This window comes from Chrysemys picta, chromosome 8 (assembly GCF_011386835.1).
Source record: "Chrysemys picta bellii isolate R12L10 chromosome 8, ASM1138683v2, whole genome shotgun sequence".
NCBI classification, from domain to species: domain Eukaryota; kingdom Metazoa; phylum Chordata; order Testudines; family Emydidae; genus Chrysemys; species Chrysemys picta.
The window spans coordinates 4,237,152-4,255,052 of NC_088798.1; the positions used below are offsets into that span (position 1 = coordinate 4,237,152).

Genomic DNA, 17,901 nt, shown 5'->3' on the forward strand with positions numbered 1-17,901 from the left:
ATTCATGTGCTTTCTAATATGCTCCTGGGCGCAGAGCCCCAGAAAATCTAAACTTTGAAATCAGTGAGTTATTGCACAATTAAATATTTCATCTCCGTGTTTTGTTAATCTCGTTTAATCTCTTTTCTTTTGAGATATTTATTGGCACAAATTTTGCTTCCATGCTTGGCTCAGCAACAATAAAACCTGCCACAGAGACTGGAAGTTACCACAGAATTTGGCAGCAGTTGAACTTTGGTTTTCTTTTTCTCTCGTGGAAGCAGTTTTACCTTAATTTCTGCAATATTTGTCAGAATTACAGAGTGACAGGTTGGCAAGCAACATCAGACGAACAGCTTTTTAGCAAAATGTTCACCAGAGGTTACTGAATGCAATTTAATTAATTGTATCTGTTGAAATCTGATATAAAGTGACGTTTCCGTTGATCCCTGTCAGGGAGGGAGAGAACCTTTCATTTACTTATTTCCTATAAAAAATTGTGTAAAGGTGTCAAGGTGCCTCATTTTCTTTCTACGAAATGGAACTGTAGAAATGTCCATTTAGAGATTTATTTTAGATACCAATACGCTTCTAGCCTGTTGCCTTTTGGATGTGGGATTGATCCTGTGAGGTGCTTAGCAACTCCTGAAAGGAGCTGAGCATGCTAAACTCCCACTAACTTCCCCATTGTTTGAGGGTGCTTGGTACCTTGCAGAATTGGGCCAACTAGAGACAAGAAAATTTTTAGAAATCTAATTTCCATGCCCTAATGGGACGAGTATACCTGCATGGACATAAATGTGCGGGACGCATGCCTCTTACCCTTAACAAATTGCTGATTTTGCTGGAGAAATATTAATAGCATTATCTTAGTATTTGCATTTATTCCTTATCCTTGTTGTAGGGAATGTCTAGAATGCTACAAAATACTGAGGTAAGGATAATTGGTTGTCTTTATATGAGGCATTACCTAAAACAGCTGGCAAGATTTTAGAGGTGACTATTGTGTAATAGTATGACATTTTTTGCAGGAAAGGAAGAAATGTGCTTTTCTAACATCTACAAATACTTTCTAAAATGCTGTTTCTTTGCCATATAGAAACAGATTAATTATATATTGAGACCGATATAAATAGTTGTTCTTTGTTGTTTGCAGAAATGGCCCAGCTGAATAGCTATGACAGTCCAGACACTCCAGAAACAGATGATTCAGTTGAGGTAAAGAAGCAATATACCTGTGCTGTCTACCTATTTCTTCCCTAGAAAGAAACAGTCTAATACAATGGTAAAAGATTTGTTAGGAAAATAAGATTATAATACAATGTATATTATAACACACTGAATATTTTTAACAACAATTATTTGGTAAATGATTTAAAAATACTTTTAAAAGCTAACTTGCATGCTTATAGAAACTTGGACATAGCTCTATAAATACTGTAAAGAAGTAATGATTTAAAGATAACGGCAACTAATAGAGGCAAATGGATATGGACCGGAATTATCAAGAAGGTTGACAACTTTTTTTTTTTTTTTTACAACCATTAACAAAAATGGGGCTAAGGAAAGAAATGTGTTGGCATAGGTAAAGAATCTTGGGGAGTGACTTTAGGTTCCCAAGACAAGGATTTACTAATGATTTGTTGGGTAGATGTAGTCATTTATCTCTTCAGGCTTCATAGATCTGTAGGTTTCACTTTGATTATGTAACAAAAATGCCAGTTTATTTAAAAGATCGATTAGGGAAAGACCAACTTTTGGGGGTGAGGTGACGGGGGAAGCTCCAGGGTTCCTAGGGATGCAAACTACATGTCGATGCGAGGTGGAATTTTCAAAAGTGCCTATGTGCTAGATTCTCCAAGGTACTTAGGCAGCTAAATCCACCACTTATGTGCCATTGACATCCTTAAAACCACTGCTCAGCTGCCACCTAACCCCACAGGTGTCCAAGTTCTCAAGGTGTCTAAGTTTCCACCAGTAGGCACATGCAAAGCCACCTAAGCATTGATGCTGCCACCACAGCTAACAAACTACTCAGAGCCCTGGCTGAAGCCAAAGCCAAAGAAACGGGATTCTCAAACTAGACTTTCCCCTGCCTGTCTCACCAGCAGAGCCTGATCCCATAGGCATTCTCAGAGTCTGCCCAAGACACAATACCTGTCACAAAAGAATACAGGTCAGGAATTTGTGTGTGTATAAATAAGTGTCCCCTGGCCTAATGGTTAGGGCACTCCGGGAGATGTGGATTCAAATCCCTGGTCCAGAGCAGGGACTTGAACCCAGGTCTCCTGGGTCCCTGGTGAATGCCCTAGCCACTGAGCTGTTGGGTATAATGACATTGGGGCCTCTCTTGTGAAAGATCTGGGTTTCAGCTTCAAGAGTGTAGGCTACCAGAGCGGCTGACTTGGCATAAGTGCCTAACTCCAGAAAAGGGGTTCACAGCTGAAAATCCCGAGCAGAAGAAGGTGCCTCTCTCTGGCCCATCAGTTAAGCACCTTCCCTCTGTATTTCACTCCTGGCTACCTTAAGGCAGCTCCCCGCTCCGCTGGCTGGCTTCTGAGGCAGGCAACTCTCCCCATGTATTGAATGGGGAGCCTGGGTGCATAACTCAGGGCTGAGGGTTGGATTCCACTAGGTGGCAAGGCACCACGAGGCTAGGCGTTGCAATACCTAAGTATTTTTGTAGATTTGGCCCTGAGTAATTTAGGAACATAAGTCCCACTGACTTCTAAATAATTTACCACTCCATACGGCTAAATGCAGTGCCTTGCATAATGACAGGTGGGGTGACTCTTGTACTTTTTGCGGATACAGACTAACACGGCTGCTACTCTGAAACCTAAATAATTTAGGAACTTTGACCATCCCACTGCAGTCTACAGCATAAAGTAAATTCTGCTTGTCTGTAGTATGACTGCAAACAGTACAAAACAATCTCTGCTGGAAGTGCTCAATGAAAATGGGAGAATACAAACATGACTTGCAGTTGCTGAGGAACTCATGGTTTCTGAGCTAATATCCTGATTAGTATAAGAATATAACAGGGAGGAAGGATGATCCTGGGACCCAGAAGATCTGGATTTTGTTCCCATTTCTGCCACAGATCTCCTGAGTAACTTTGAGCAAGTCACCTGGTGTGTCTGCCTCAGTGTCTGTCAGTTTTGAGCTCCTCGAGTGAAAGTAACTCAAAAAGCATAACGTATATTGTTGTTAGAAATATTTCAGCTTATTCAATACTGTGGGTCCTGGCAGGCTATTGAGCATTATCAGAAAGTCAATGTGCAAAGGCTTCTCTGAGTTCCATGGTAGTTTAAAAAACAAACATCATTCATTACACAACAAAAGGATATTAGAAGGCTACCAGAGAAGGGGAATGGATCTGTGATCTAACAGAAATCAAAATGTAATGTATTTAGTATGAAGAATTAAATGGAAGATTTCAGTATGACAGTGGTTTAAATATGGCAACCATTTCTTAGTTATAGTATGTCAAGGGAAAGGAGTAAATATAAAATATATTATACCACCAAATATTTGAGACATATACATACAGATCTTCCAGTTACAAAACAAAAAATCCAGGAAAATAGATTTTTTTGTTTGTTTTTCTATAAATTAAGATTTTCATATTTTCTACCCAGCAGTGAATTTTTTGGAAGTACATTTTTTAAAAGTAGGCTAGATTCTGGTGAACTGCAGAGAAAAAAAACTCCCTTCTCCTTGATTTTCAGAGTCGCGGGGTCCCTGCGCAGTCAAAGAAAGCTCCCTCTGAAGAGGACTTTGAAAACATTAAGCTAATCAGCAACGGGGCTTATGGGTAAGGTATTCAGCTTGTGTCTAGCATTTTGCTTTTCAAGAAGATGTTAATGTCAAGCCACCTGATAAAGAATTAGGCCTTTCAGGCTGTTGTTCATTATATGCCCTTGCCAGCTGCTTGCTATATTACACTACAACTTTGACCTCAAGCCCTATTATGCTGTAACTTTTTCTGCTAAGTTTGCCTTCACAGTATGTGGATAAAATTAAACATACTCATATACGATAGGTTAATGTGACATTTGAGAGGTTACAATTGAGGTATGACGTGTGTTATCCAGGGAAAGTATCTCTATGAATAATGGTGTCATGTAGTTTACATTTTGTTTACATTATAGTATTTCTTACAGGAAAGAATATAATAATAAAACGCATTTGTTTGTTAGCACCACATACCCAGACATAAGTTCAATATTTATTAAAACTAGACGTTAAAGTGTAATTTCACTGTGAAGTGTTGCTGTGTAAAAATGTCCGAATGTTTCATTGTGTCTTAACAGATTTGCTCAGTTTACAAGTTAAAAATCCAACTGCCAGCCCCACACAAAGAACCCAGAATTTGCAATTTGAGATTACAAGTTTGGTTAATTAAGCTAATAGTGTTGATGTAATATACTTAGACTTCTGTAAGGCATTTGACTTAGTACCACATGACACTTTGATTAAAAAACTAGAAAGATATATTAACGTGGTACACGTTAAATTGATTAAAAGCTGGCTAACTGATAGGTCTCAAAATGTAATTGTAAAGGGGGAATCATCATCAAATGTGTGTTTCTAGTGGGATCCCACAGGAATAGGTCATTGGCCCGACGCTATTTAACATTTTTATTATTGACCTGTAAGAAGACATAAAATCATCACTGATAAAGTTTGCCAATCACACACAGATTGGGGGAGTGGTATATAATGAAGAGGACAGGTCACTGATAAAGTGAGCTGGATTTCTTGGTAAGCAGGGGGGCAAGCAAACAATGTGTTTTAATATATCCAAATGTAAACGTGTACATCTAGGAATAAAGAATGTAGGCCATACTTACAGGATGGGTGACAATCCTGGGAAGCAGTAACTGTGAAAAAGATTTGATGGTCATCGTGGATAATCAGCTGAATAGGAGCTCCCAGTGTGACTCTGTTGCGATCCTTGGATAAATAAACAGGAGAGTCTTGCGTAGGAGTAGAGGGGTTATTTTACTTCTGTATTTGGCACTTGTGCAACCACTGCTGGAAAACTGGTTCCAGTTCTGGTGTCCACAATTGAAGAAGGATGTTGATAAATTTGAGAGGGTTAGAGAAGAGCCATGAGAATGATCAAAGGACTGGAAAACATGCTTTATAGGAGCTCAGTCTATTTAGCTTAACAAAGAGAAGGTTAAGAGGTGATTGATTAGTCCAAAAACCTACATGGGAAACAAATATTTAATAATAGACTCTTCAGTCTAGCAGACAAATGTATAACACGATCCACTGGCTGGAAGTTTCAGGCTAGAAACAAGGTGTAATTCGTCAAAGGTGTGAGTAATTAACCATTTGAACAACGGACCAAGAGTTGTGGTGGATTCTCTGTCACCAGCAATTTTTAAATTAGGATTGGATGTTTTTCTAAAAGATCTGCTCTAGGAATTATTGTGGGGAAGTTCTCTGGCCTGCGTTATAGAGGAGATCAGATGAGATGATCTTGGTCCCTTCTGGCCTTGGAATCTGTGAATCTCTGAAACGCCATTTGGGTTCTTTCTGGCTGTGACATCATAACCAGTGATATTCAGCAGTATACCTGTGCTGCCCCATTGATTTCAATGGGACTTAACCACTGTGCTTAAAGTTAAGCATGTGTTGGAGCGCTTTGTTGAATTAAATGAAAATGTAATAACGTATTTTAGTCAGTAAGGTAAAAAGGGGAGAGCAGATCGGAGAGCCAGTTTGTTAGATAAGAAAGTGCCATTTTTACAGTCACTTTTTCCATGTAGACCCATGTTTTCTAGTACATCCTTCTAAGGTATGTTTACACTGCAGTTAGGCCCCTGTGGCTGGCCCATGCCAGCTAGCTCAGGCTAAAGGGCTGTTTAATTGCGGTGTAGATGTTCGGGCTGGAGCCTGGGCTCTTCCATCTTGCAAGGTAGAAGGGTCCCAGAACTCAGGCTGCAGCCTGAACACCTACACTGCAATGAAACAGCCCCTTCGCCCAAGCCCCGTAACCCCAAGTCAGCTGGCACGGGCCAGCCGTAGGTGTCTAATTGTAGTGTAAACGTTTCCTAAAAGGCTAGAGGTGGTTTGCTCAAAGTCATATCCTTACTATATATACTACATACTTTATCCAGCTGATATGATACTATGTTAAATAGAATCCAATAAGCCACTTCAGAGACAGGGGAGTAAGTATTGATTCAGTAGAGCAAGCTAACTGAGTGAAAACCTTATTTGCAAACTGTACTATGAATGTGCGGACAAAGATGTGCAAATGGTAGAAATGAAAAGGATATTTTACCACCGGAAATCTTTCAGCATCATGTTGTTACAGCTAATCAAACTCCTTTAATTTGTGGAGCTTGGAAGGAAGTTGCACTGATCCCATTCATTTTAGGTCATTTTTCAGTTGACTGGTGATGTTCATCATTTCAATATTTATTACAAGTATGTGCCTCTACATATAGCCAAGATTGTGTGCTACATTCTTCATTTATTGTCTGGACATTCAGAAATGCTACAGGAGTGTGTGGTTTCTGATGTAATCTCACAGGGCCCTAGTCTTATTTCTGATGGAGGAATTGCAATTTTAATTTTAGTATGCAAGAATCTCATAAAGTTGCAAGAGCTTTCCTTGTTTAAGGCTGAGCTAGTCTCTCTGCTGAGAATATGTATCAGAGGGGTAGCCGTGTTAGTCTGGATCTGTAAAAAGCAACAGAGAGTCCTGTGGCACCTTTAAGACTAACAGATGTACTGGAGCATAAGCTTTCGTGGGTGAATGCCCATTTCATCAGACGCATATAATGGAAATTTCCAGGGGCAGGTATAAATATGCTGGCAAGAATCAGTCTGGAGATAACGAGGTTAGTTCAATCAGGGAGGGTGAGGTCCTCTGCTAGCAGTTGAAGTGTGAACACCAAGGGAGGAGAAACTGCTTCTGTAGTTGGCTAGTCATTCACAGTCTGTGTTTAATCCTGATCTGATGGTGTCAAATTTGCAAATGAAGCTCAGCAGTTTCTCTTTGGAGTCTGGTCCTGAAGTTTTTTTGTTGTAAGATGGCTACCTTTACATCTGCTATTGTGTGGCCAGGAAGGTTGAAGTGTTCTCCTACAGGTTTTTGTATATTGCCATTCCTGATATCTGACTTGTGTCCATTTATCCTTTTACATAGTGACTGTCCAGTTTGGCCAATGTACATAGCAGAGGGGCATTGCTGGCACATGATGGCATATATAACATTGGTGGACATGCAGGTGAATGAACCGGTGATGTTGTAGCTGATCTGGTTTGGTCCTGTGATGGTGTTGTTGGTATAGATATGTGGGCAGAGTTGGCATCGAGATTTGTTGCATGGATTGGTTCCTGAGTTAGAGATGTTATGGTGCGGTGTGTGGTTGCTGGTGAGAATATACTTAAGGTTGGCAGGTTGTCTGTGGGCGAAGACTGGCCTGCCTCCCAAGGTCTGTGAAAGAGAGGGATCATTGTCCAGGATGGGTTGTAGATCACTAATGATGCATTGGAGAGGTTTAAGCTGAGGACTGTAGGTGATGGCCAGTGGAGTTATGTTGGTTCCTTTCTTGGGCTTGTCTTGTAGCAGGAGGCTTCTGGGTACACGTCTGACTCTGTTAATTTGTTTCCTTACTTCCTTGTGCGGGTATCGTAGTTTTGAGAATGCTTGGTGAAATGTTACTGAGAATGTTACATATTTGGAGAAGCCTGTGAAGAGTAGCTGTCCCCGTTTCTTACTCTGAGGAAAAGCATAGAGAGATTTCTTCTTCTGTAGCAACGCTTGACATGACAGATGTTTTATGTAGCCATAGATAAACCTAGCAGGAGCCTATCAGTGTATGTGATGTAATGACCTGCGAGATCCATTGTTTTTTAAATGGTCCAAACTGAAGGTAGGAACCCTTTTGTTGTGTTCTAGGGCTGTGTATTTGGTGCGGCACAAGACTACCCGCCAGCGCTTTGCCATGAAGAAGATCAACAAACAGAACCTAATTTTGAGAAACCAGATCCAGCAGGCCTTCGTGGAGAGAGACATCCTGACCTTTGCTGAGAACCCCTTTGTAGTCAGTATGTTCTGCTCCTTCGAGACCAAACGCCACCTCTGCATGGTTATGGAGTATGTGGAAGGTATTTGTCTCAGGCTTGAAAAGTATCTGGTTATATTATTGAATGTTTAATTGTTTGAAACGTGTTAATTTTGCAGAGTGGCAGTAATTATTGTATATATAACGCCTTTCATGCTGTATTATCGCCAAGTGCTTTACAAATTGAGTCTTTAGGGTCACCCTCCATTGCCCTCTAGAATCGAATATTGCAGCCAAAATAGGCTTAGATCGTATTCTCTAGATGTCACCTTGGAAGACCTTTCACATATGGGTCTGCCCATGCCTACACAAAAAAGAGTCTCAGCACCTCCATAACACAATTTGTTCCTGGATACTATGAAGGGTGATCCATGGTTCTGAACTCCATATGGTGGGGAGGGAGTAGAGATTGGCTGGACCACATTGCAGAGATGGGTCAGAAAAGTCAGTCCAGCCTGGAGCTGTAGTACCTTGCAGGGGAAATGCCCACTCTGTGGGTCCCAACGGTAGCTGCAGCTAACACAGCTTGGCTGCACTGGAGCTGCGCCAACACAGAGCCATGTGCGGGGAGGCTGCTGGGGGACTAGAGCCAGTGTGAAGGTCTCTGTAGGGGAATGACTGCAGAGACATCCTAACAGGGAGCTCTCCTGGGGGTACGACTATTGGAGGGGATGATCTGGCCCATGATTTGTTTAGTATATGGGAGGAATAGCTCAGTGGTTTGAACATTGGCCTGCTAAACCCAGGGTTGTGAGTTCAGTCCTTGAGTGGGCCATTTAGGGATCTGGGGCAAAATCCATGCTTGGTCCTGCTGGTGAAGGCAGGGGGCTGGACTTGATGACCTTTCGGGGTCCCTTCCAGTTCTATGAGATAGGTGTATCTCCATATAACTGTTTAGTTTCCTGTTTTCTTCCACTTAATTTATTTAATTTGAATATTAGTTGGATTTGTTTTATAGTTTTATCTTAATGTAAATAATATACACCTCTACCTCGATAGAACGCTGTCCTCGGGAGCCAAAAAATCTTACCGGGTTATAGGTGAAACGGCGTTATATCGAACTTGCTTTGATCTGCCGGAGTGTGCGGGCCTGCCCCCCCAGAGCACTGCTTTACTGCGTTATATCAGAATTCATGTTATATCGGGTCGCGTTATATTGGGGTAGAGGTGTATTTCCATTGGTGCGTAGAACTAATTTCCCATGCCTGGCTTCTGTGTTTGGGCTAGCTGAATAACTGCAAGATGTGAACTATGGCTATTGTGTTTCTGACAAACGAGTGAAGCTGAAACGGAATTTATTGATTGACATGTTGACAAATTTAGAGTAAATTCATATTTGCAAATAGAGAGGAGGATCATGTTAAATCTGTGATGCAACATGCTTTAAACAGCAAAAAGAAAAGAAATACTATAGCCACAAAGGCTGGCTGAGTGTAAACTCTACTTCCTTCCCAGATTCCTTTCCAACCTGGAAGATGAATTTATACAATCATTGAGCCAAATCCTGCTTGCCTTTCTCAACAAATAGTTGTACTGAAGCCAGTTGGATGCTCCCCTAGAAAGGCAAGAAGACTTTACCTGTGCTCCCTAAAGTGGAGAGAGCATTTCTCAGTCGTCTCAGCATCCAGGTTGACAAACCCAGCTTAGTCCTCCTCCTTTCCAAAGCTGATACATTTAATTCTGTGGACTTTCCTCTCCTGTGGCGTCTCCGATGACGCCATAGAAATACTGTTACTGTTCACTGTCCATAGACCTCAACGGCATCATACTGCTTTTTTAAAGAGCTGGAGTTTGCCAAAATGTCATTGACAAAAGTGTCCCCTGTCCCATGCTGTTAAAATAAAAAAAATAAAATAAAATATTTATGGAGATATCCCATCTCCTAGAACTGGAAGGGACCTTGAAAGGTCATTGAGTCCAGCCCCCTGCCTTCACTAGCAGGACCAAGTACTGCCCCAGATCCCCAAGTGGCCCCCTCAAGGATTGAACTCACAACCCTGGGTTTAGCAGGCCAATGCTCAAACCACTGAGCTATCCCTCCCCCCCATGTGCCACTTGCTATGCTTGTCTGGCTGAATGCTGCCCTTCTGTACAGAAGAGCTACTTGTATGGTTTGTGACATGCATTTAGATCCTGAAAGGCATTACAGAAACTATAGAGATTTAAATTATAGAAAATAAAAAGGCATTATGGAAATTAAAATGATTTTCTAAACTGTGTTCAGATTCCAGGACCAAGGATAAGAACCTTTAATGTAGAGAGAATTTAAGGAGGCAGAAATTCTTCCAATCTAATGTTGTGGTGTTGCTGCTACTGTAGCTTAGTATTCATATGTCATTTCAATGTGCTATGTTTGTAATTTACTTCTAGGAGGAGATTGTGCCACACTCCTAAAGAATATTGGAGCCCTACCAGTTGATATGGCCAGGATGTATTTTGCCGAGACAGTGCTGGCACTGGAGTACCTACACAATTATGGCATTGTCCACCGTGACCTAAAACCTGACAAGTATGTTTTGAACCTTTCAGGTTCAAATATGTAGATGTAGATCTCCGTGATAAAAGTATAATTACTAATTAAGCATTGGATGTTATAGGCAAGTAGCCAGTCTTGTCTCATTTATTTAGTCTTGAAAAGACTAAGTTTATAATGTTGTTTTCTTGATAGGTTCAACTTCTTGTTTTCAGACGTCAATCTGTGCTAACATCATTAAAAAGTAATTCCCCCAGCCATGATGCACATTAATATGCATTCATAGATTCCAAGGCCAGAAGTGATAATCTAGTCTGACCTCCTGTATAACACAGGTCAGAGAACTCCCCAAAAATAACTCCTAGAGCAGAGCTTTTAGAAAAAAACATCCAGTCTCGATTTTAAAATGGTGAGTGATGGAGAATCCACCACGACCCAGGGTAAATTGTTCCAATGATTAATTACTGTCACAGTTAAAAAATTACGCCTTATTTCCAGACTGAATTTGTCTAGCTTCAACTTCTCACCATTGGATCATGTTAGACCTTTCTCTGATAGACTGAAGAGCCCATTATTAAATATCTGTTCCTCATGTAGGTACTTATAGACTGTAATCAAGTCACCCCTTAACCTTCTCTTTGTTAAGATAAATAGATTGAGCTCCTGGTGTTTTTCACTGTACGGCAGGTTTTCTAATCTTCTAATCACTCTGGTGGCTCTTCTCTGAACCCTCTCCAATTTATCAACATCCTTCTTGAATTGTGGGCACCAGAACTGGACCCAGTGTTCCAGCAGTGGTGGCTCCAGTGCCAAATACAGAAGGGAAGTAACTTCTCAACTCCTACTTGAGAATCCCGTGTATGCATCCCAGGATCTCATTATCCCTTTTGGCCCTGGCGTCACACTTGGGAGTTCATGTTTAGCTGATTATCCACTGCGACCCCCAATTCTTTTTTAGAGTCACTACATCCCAGAACATGTCCTAAATTTAGCTCAGTAATCCCTTGTATGTCCTAAGCTGTTCCTATGGCATATTTAGCAGGTGCATCGAAAACAAACCGATCTCTCTGCCCTGATTCAGCAAAAATCTCTCGAATCCTAACAGCAAGTACAAAAGTTGACAAAAACCCATCATTTTAAGGATGTTGGATTGAAAGCCAGAACAGCATTTAATCTTAAGAGTTTTATTAGAGCAGTTAAACGTGGAAAGAATGACATCTTACAATCTCATTCTATTCAAATGAGAGAGAGAGAAGTTAGATGAGGTAATATCTTTTATTGGACCCACTTCTGTTGGTGGAAAGGAAAAGCTTTCTAGCTACAAAGAGCTTCCTCCAGTCTCTGGAGCTGTATGTAGTGATCAGAGGTTTGTAATAGGTGAGTCCTTTGGGGATGAGGTTTTGTTTCTTGAATCTGCTCAGAAAATGTCGCTGTTCAGTCTGGCTTCCTTCTTCATGTTGTGAAGTTTCCATTCGGACCAATATGGCTACAGCACTGCAAACATTCTATTCAAAGGTCCGTCTGAACCCTGTTATTGTTAGTCCAATCTGAAAGCAGTCTGATTTCCCAGCTGTCCTGCTCTCGTTCATATAAGTGGTGGAATGCACAGGATCACCAAGCACCATATATCTGTTGGACATTTTGCTAGATAATGCAATAGCATTACATTGTGATTGCTTTCCGAAACTATAGCAGTGAATAATGAATTATTTTCCTTCCTTTTTTTCCCAGTCTTCTGATAACATCCATGGGTCACATTAAACTAACAGATTTTGGACTCTCTAAAATTGGGCTGATGAGTCTCACAACTAATCTGTATGAGGGACACATTGAGAAAGATGCAAGAGAGTTCCTGGATAAGCAGGTAAGCTAAAAAATGTTTTTCTAAAAAATTACAGCTTTGACTCAGTGAATCTCCGCAGCATTTCACAGACTTTTCTTTTTCAGTGTATAGACTGAGAGTGTGTAATGCTCTTTGCAATAAGAAAAGATTTTGTGACCTGAAATTGCAGACAGAGGTAACTTGATGATCACGGTTCAGATAGATACATCAGTCCCCATACAGTGGTGTAAGTGCTGAATACAGTTAAACTGATGAAACTATAAACTTGAAACCTGAACCTGCAATTATCTCTGTGAAGGTGCGTGCTCCTAGATGTATGGGTTGGGGCCCTTTGTGGCAGAATCAAAGGATTTGTAGAACTCCCTGACCCTGTGGTGTGTGTTGAACGATGAAGAGCTAAGACTTGAATCACAAGGTTTTCATATGATTCTGCACAAATAATGTTCTTTAGCAAAGTTCTGTTCTAAATTGCACCGAAGCCATGGGTGGAAAATTGGGCAATTCATATAAATGCTGAATGTTGTGATCTTTGACAGTTTATGCAAGTTTATCTAGTCTGACTGTCACTAACTGTGGAATATTTCCATGTGGCAAGGGATGTGTTAATGACAAAAATCAGCTGAGGCAGTGGAAAAAGAATTCGGTAGAAGGAAGCTGGCTTCCAAATATGGCACCTTGTAAATTAACAGTTTCCTTTCTGTCTGTCCATCTTCAGGTATGTGGGACTCCAGAATACATTGCCCCGGAAGTGATCTTGCGACAGGGCTATGGAAAGCCTGTGGATTGGTGGGCCATGGGAGTTATCCTGTATGAGTTTTTAGTTGGCTCTGTCCCTTTCTTTGGTGACACACCAGAAGAACTGTTTGGACAAGTGATCAGTGGTATGTTTGTTTATCCTGTCTCTGGAGGGGTTACCTTAGCAGTTCACTATGAGAGAGCATGAAAATATTGAAATCTGCTGTAATTTAGTGAAGAAAGACTATATAAGAAGCAAAGTTAATTGTTCAGTATTAGAATTCGGTTCATACTCCCTTTTTGGTCAGTCACTACAGTTGCTAAAAGCTCTTGTCTTGCTTAACATACACCAAATGTCATCTATATATATGTATGTAAACTCTGTCAATATGCCTCGTGCAGGGAGAAATTCAGCTTATAAAATAAATTAGTGTTGTGGGGAGTGGAAAGAGATGTGTTTGCATTTGAAAAGAGCAAGCCGATGAGCAGGCCAAGATTCTATTTTGTTGTTAGTTATCCCGTGTAGACGCAAAGGATAGGGCTTTAGTCAATTGCTACAGAAATGTAATAAAATAACTTATAAAAGCAACAAAGTACATCAATAAACACTGTTGTATTAGATACCTTTATGCCTTGGGTAGTGCAAGTGTTTGTCCTTTGACCCATATCTCATGGCTAGAGCAGGGCAAATGCTGTAGAAAATTGATTGATTCTGTTTTTATTAATTGATTTGCTTGTGTTCACTTTCCATGAGTATTCAAGTGAAAAAGATTATTCTCAAATGTTCACCGAAACAGTGAATTTTAAGCAAATATTTGTGGAAAGCGAGTTTCAGGATTTGCAAGAAGCAAGAGCTAAAATTGATTAATAAACTTGTTACCCAAAATGTGTAGGCATGAGATACAGCTGCACCATAGTAGTTCTTTATGTGTTGCCATAAAAGATCGTTATTTCATATGTATTAAGGTTCTTACAGTTTTGTTCCAACAATTACTGTTTGCACTGACAGCAGCTATGGTTAATACTGAAATTATATGCATTTTGGAAAATGTCAGTGCTCGAATTATATTAAGTACTCATGCAGCTGAATGCAAACCATACTATGGTATAGCATACTACTTTCTATTGTATAAAAACGTTTGTGGATTTCATGACTTGCCTTTTTCATATTGCTTTATCTCCTTAGATGAAATTGCCTGGCCAGAAGGGGATGAAGCATTACCACCAGATGCACAGGACCTCACATCTAAACTTCTCTGTCAAAACCCTCTGGAAAGACTGGGAACAGGTACAGGCGTATTCTTGCGAAAAGACTAACCAGAAGCAATAAAAGACGCTGCAGTGCCAATGGAAGTTGCTACCCTGTTGTGAAATGCTGGCTTTGTGCTGTGAAATAGTATGCATTGAGTTTAGTGATGGGCTGAACAGCTCCCTGTCCCTGTGGATAGAGTGATCAGACTCCGAGTGAAATCTGCATGTGTCAGAAAAATGCCATTGTTTTGAGGGTTAAAGAAGAAAAGGTGTCTGCTCACCAATCTGACTCACTGTAAATATCACAGCATAACCTCACTAGACAGCCATTTTGACTGCTCCAGTTCAGCCTTTGTCAGGGATGTGTCTCTCAATCGGAATATTGCTTAAACAGATTTTGCATGAAATTCAAGGACAGTGACCCTCCATGTTGATGAGCACTTGTGAGCGTAACAAAATGACAACTTTTCTCTTTAGCGGTACTTTTCTCTTTTCTCTCTGCTGTGTAATCCCCTAAAATGCAAGAACCTGAAGTCTCCTGGGAAAAGTAAAGTGCTTAAGACTATCTGTAAGCAATGTATGGTCAGATTTAAGCCTTTGCAATTTAGGACTGTCCCTTTTAAGATTTTAAGGAACCATTGATGTATTTAGCTAACTTCCACATGACACTCCAGTTTCAACAGTTCCTGCCTGACCCTGCAGCTTCATGGCACTGTTCTCTTTTTCACTAACGTTTTGTGTTTGGTTTTGTTTCACATTTCATTTGAAATTAGTAACTCAATTTATATGTATTTAAAAAATGCAAATACAGAACAATTTCCAAGTGTACCCTTACCGGCTGGGTGGCTCAAGAATCAGTCATGTGAAGTGAAGCCTTTCATGTAGAGAGAGATCACCAGCTCAAATCCAGGCCCCACTGGTGGTGGCTGAAAGTCGTCGCCACCTTAAGGGTGTTGTGTTGTTATATGTAAAATGCATTGGCGGGTTTATTTCAGTTGCTGGTGGACAGATTCTATTCCACTAAAACTACCACCACTGTGGGCGTCTTTGCTCTCATGTGCCTAATTTTAATACTTTTGAATTTAATGGAACTACTCCTATCTTTAAGTGCCTTGCTGAATCAGAGTCAAAACCTGTGCACATACACTTGGTGTGAACAAGATAGCATTTAAAGGTTTTTAATTAAGAGGTTAATTTGTTCTCACTCTTGAGACTTACACTGCAGAATTATACTGGAGATGCTGCTTCCCAGCCAATGTAGCATGTGTTGTGCTTACATTAAGGGGGGTAAATCGTGCAATTTTTATCTGTCAGCACAACATTGGCAAAGAACCCAAGTTTAGTTTCCTGTGATTCTCAGAAAATGTGTGTTAGAAGAGTGTACTTTCGTGTTTTCTCCTATGCCTTGAGCATTTTTTTGTCACGTGAGAGCAATGTTAGAAAAATATCCTCCTTTCAGGTAGTGCCTTTGAGGTGAAACAGCACCGGTTCTTTAAAGATCTGGACTGGAATGGATTACTTCGACAGAAAGCAGAATTTATTCCACAGCTGGAATCTGAGGATGACACTAGCTACTTTGACAGTAAGGAAAAAGAGCTTCTCACTCAGCCTGAGTTTAGATCATCTTTAATGTGGGCCACATTTCTTATATGTAGTTAATTGCTCAATGAAAGCCATTATCACCAATTTATTAAAATATATGTGAATGATATTCTGGAAAAAGTACTATATTGAATCCCAAGAGAGGAGTGAGTTTGGAACTGAATGAGAATTGCATGAAAATTATTCCAGGCTTCGTTGATATTGGTGGCCTAGTTATATCCCATTGTCGGCCACAGCATTATCAGAAGAGCCCTGGAAATTCTTTACTTCATTCATAGAGGTATTTAGCTGTGTATGATTTTTTTTTTTTGTCCTCCCTTCTTTCTGTTCACATGAACATCACTGTGCTGGGTAATGCTAAAATGATTGCTGTGATCAAGCACATCAGATGCGATGACTCTTCCAGTCCACGTGCATGTTTCCACCCTACAGTTTTTAGGCGATATTAGTTTTTAACTCGTATTTAACTCATACGTTGGAAGGAAAAATCCTTTGGAGTTGTAAAGGAATTATTACAATAATTTTCACTGAGAGAGATACCGTACTGTGTGTTGCTGGTTGAAATTCTGTAGTTAGATAGAGCTTGGCTCACTAGTGCAGTGGGGTGATCACGTTAGACCTCAAGCTCTAGTGCTTTGGTTCTGGGACAGTGACGGTGGGATACGGTGCAGGGACACGGAGCTCAATCCCCGTGGGTAGAAGTGCCTTTTTATTTTCTAGCAATTCCCAGTTGACAAGCTTTGCAGACAACAACAAATGTCCAGGCATGCTTAGCTGGATAGAGGGATACCATGGCATGAGTCCTCTGTGGGGGAGAATTCTCATGTCATAGAGGATCTTTATATGGACATCAGAAAACTGAGATGGCATTACTCTCATAAGCACTAGTTTACCGAGGTTTATAACTCCTGAAATAAGCCCTTTCTGGCTGATGCAATGCAGCAAATGTGGCTCAGTCTGTACATGTTTAAAGGAATAGGAAGAGCAAAACGGTGTGTATGTTTGAAGTCTATTTGCACACATGCACAGTTTTACTGAAGATATTCTTCATGATCAAAAATACTCAAAGCTCTACGACACGCAACATTTGCAGCTAGACAAGTAGGAATTGCTATGTGCAGACTGATCCTGAGAGCATCAGTTACTGTTCGACGTACTTTATAGAAAGTACAAAGGGCATGAACTCTCTAAGTGCTGGTTAATTATACTGCAGTTTGTGTCCTTGTTCATAGCTCGTTCTGAACGGTACCAGCACCTAGATTCAGAAGAAGATGAAGACACAAATGATGATGATCATGTAGAAATTAGGCAGTTCTCATCTTGCTCACCACGGTTCAGTAAGGTAAGGGCATACTAGTTTGTTTAAAATCATAGTCTTATGTAGATTTTTCTGTTAAAGTCATAAGTTGCCCTCTAAAAAAAACAATGTTCAAATAATACGAAGGGGCCACACAGTCTTTAACACTCATTGAAGTTAAGCATTTTAGACAGAAAGGACAGTGCACCGTGGTTTGTGTCCGCTGTCTGTACTGCAGTAGTTTATCTTCAATAATGGACTCTGTACACATGGTAGTACTGCAACGCTTATTCTAGGTTGCCCTGAAATAACAGGTGGGGTTCAAGAGGTCTCAAAATAGGTCTACTATTGATATTAAATAAAAACCCAAGTCCATTTTGTGACGGGCTCCATATATGGTCCAAATGCTGTTTCACCATGCATGTAAACAGACCTGAACTTGTTCTAAACACTAAGACATCTTCCTTCCTTGGTGGGCCTGTTAGTGTTAATAAGAGTTACATACAGTACCCCTGTATCATAGCATCATAGAAATGTAGGGCTGGAAGAGACCGCGAGAAGTTATCATATCCAGTGCCATGCACTGAGGCAGGACCACGTAAAGTTAGACCATCCCTGGCAGATGTTC

The 17,901-nt window shown here is 40.5% G+C and overlaps 1 protein-coding gene across 15 annotated transcripts in view; it reads left to right on the forward strand.

Annotated features, from left to right (window-relative positions):
* Positions 1–17,901, forward strand: part of MAST2 (microtubule associated serine/threonine kinase 2) — a 325,477-nt gene that overhangs the window by 288,532 nt on the left and 19,044 nt on the right. For all 15 annotated transcript variants that reach the window (XM_065553746.1, XM_065553747.1, XM_065553748.1 and 12 more), the window contains 9 exons: positions 1,136–1,197; positions 3,711–3,796; positions 7,907–8,115; positions 10,443–10,581; positions 12,277–12,409; positions 13,104–13,269; positions 14,310–14,411; positions 15,834–15,956; positions 17,209–17,318. In XM_065553746.1, coding sequence (XP_065409818.1) covers positions 1,136–1,197; positions 3,711–3,796; positions 7,907–8,115; positions 10,443–10,581; positions 12,277–12,409; positions 13,104–13,269; positions 14,310–14,411; positions 15,834–15,956; positions 17,209–17,318 — 1,130 coding nt within the window. The remainder of the gene's footprint in view (positions 1–1,135; positions 1,198–3,710; positions 3,797–7,906; positions 8,116–10,442; positions 10,582–12,276; positions 12,410–13,103; positions 13,270–14,309; positions 14,412–15,833; positions 15,957–17,208; positions 17,319–17,901) is intronic.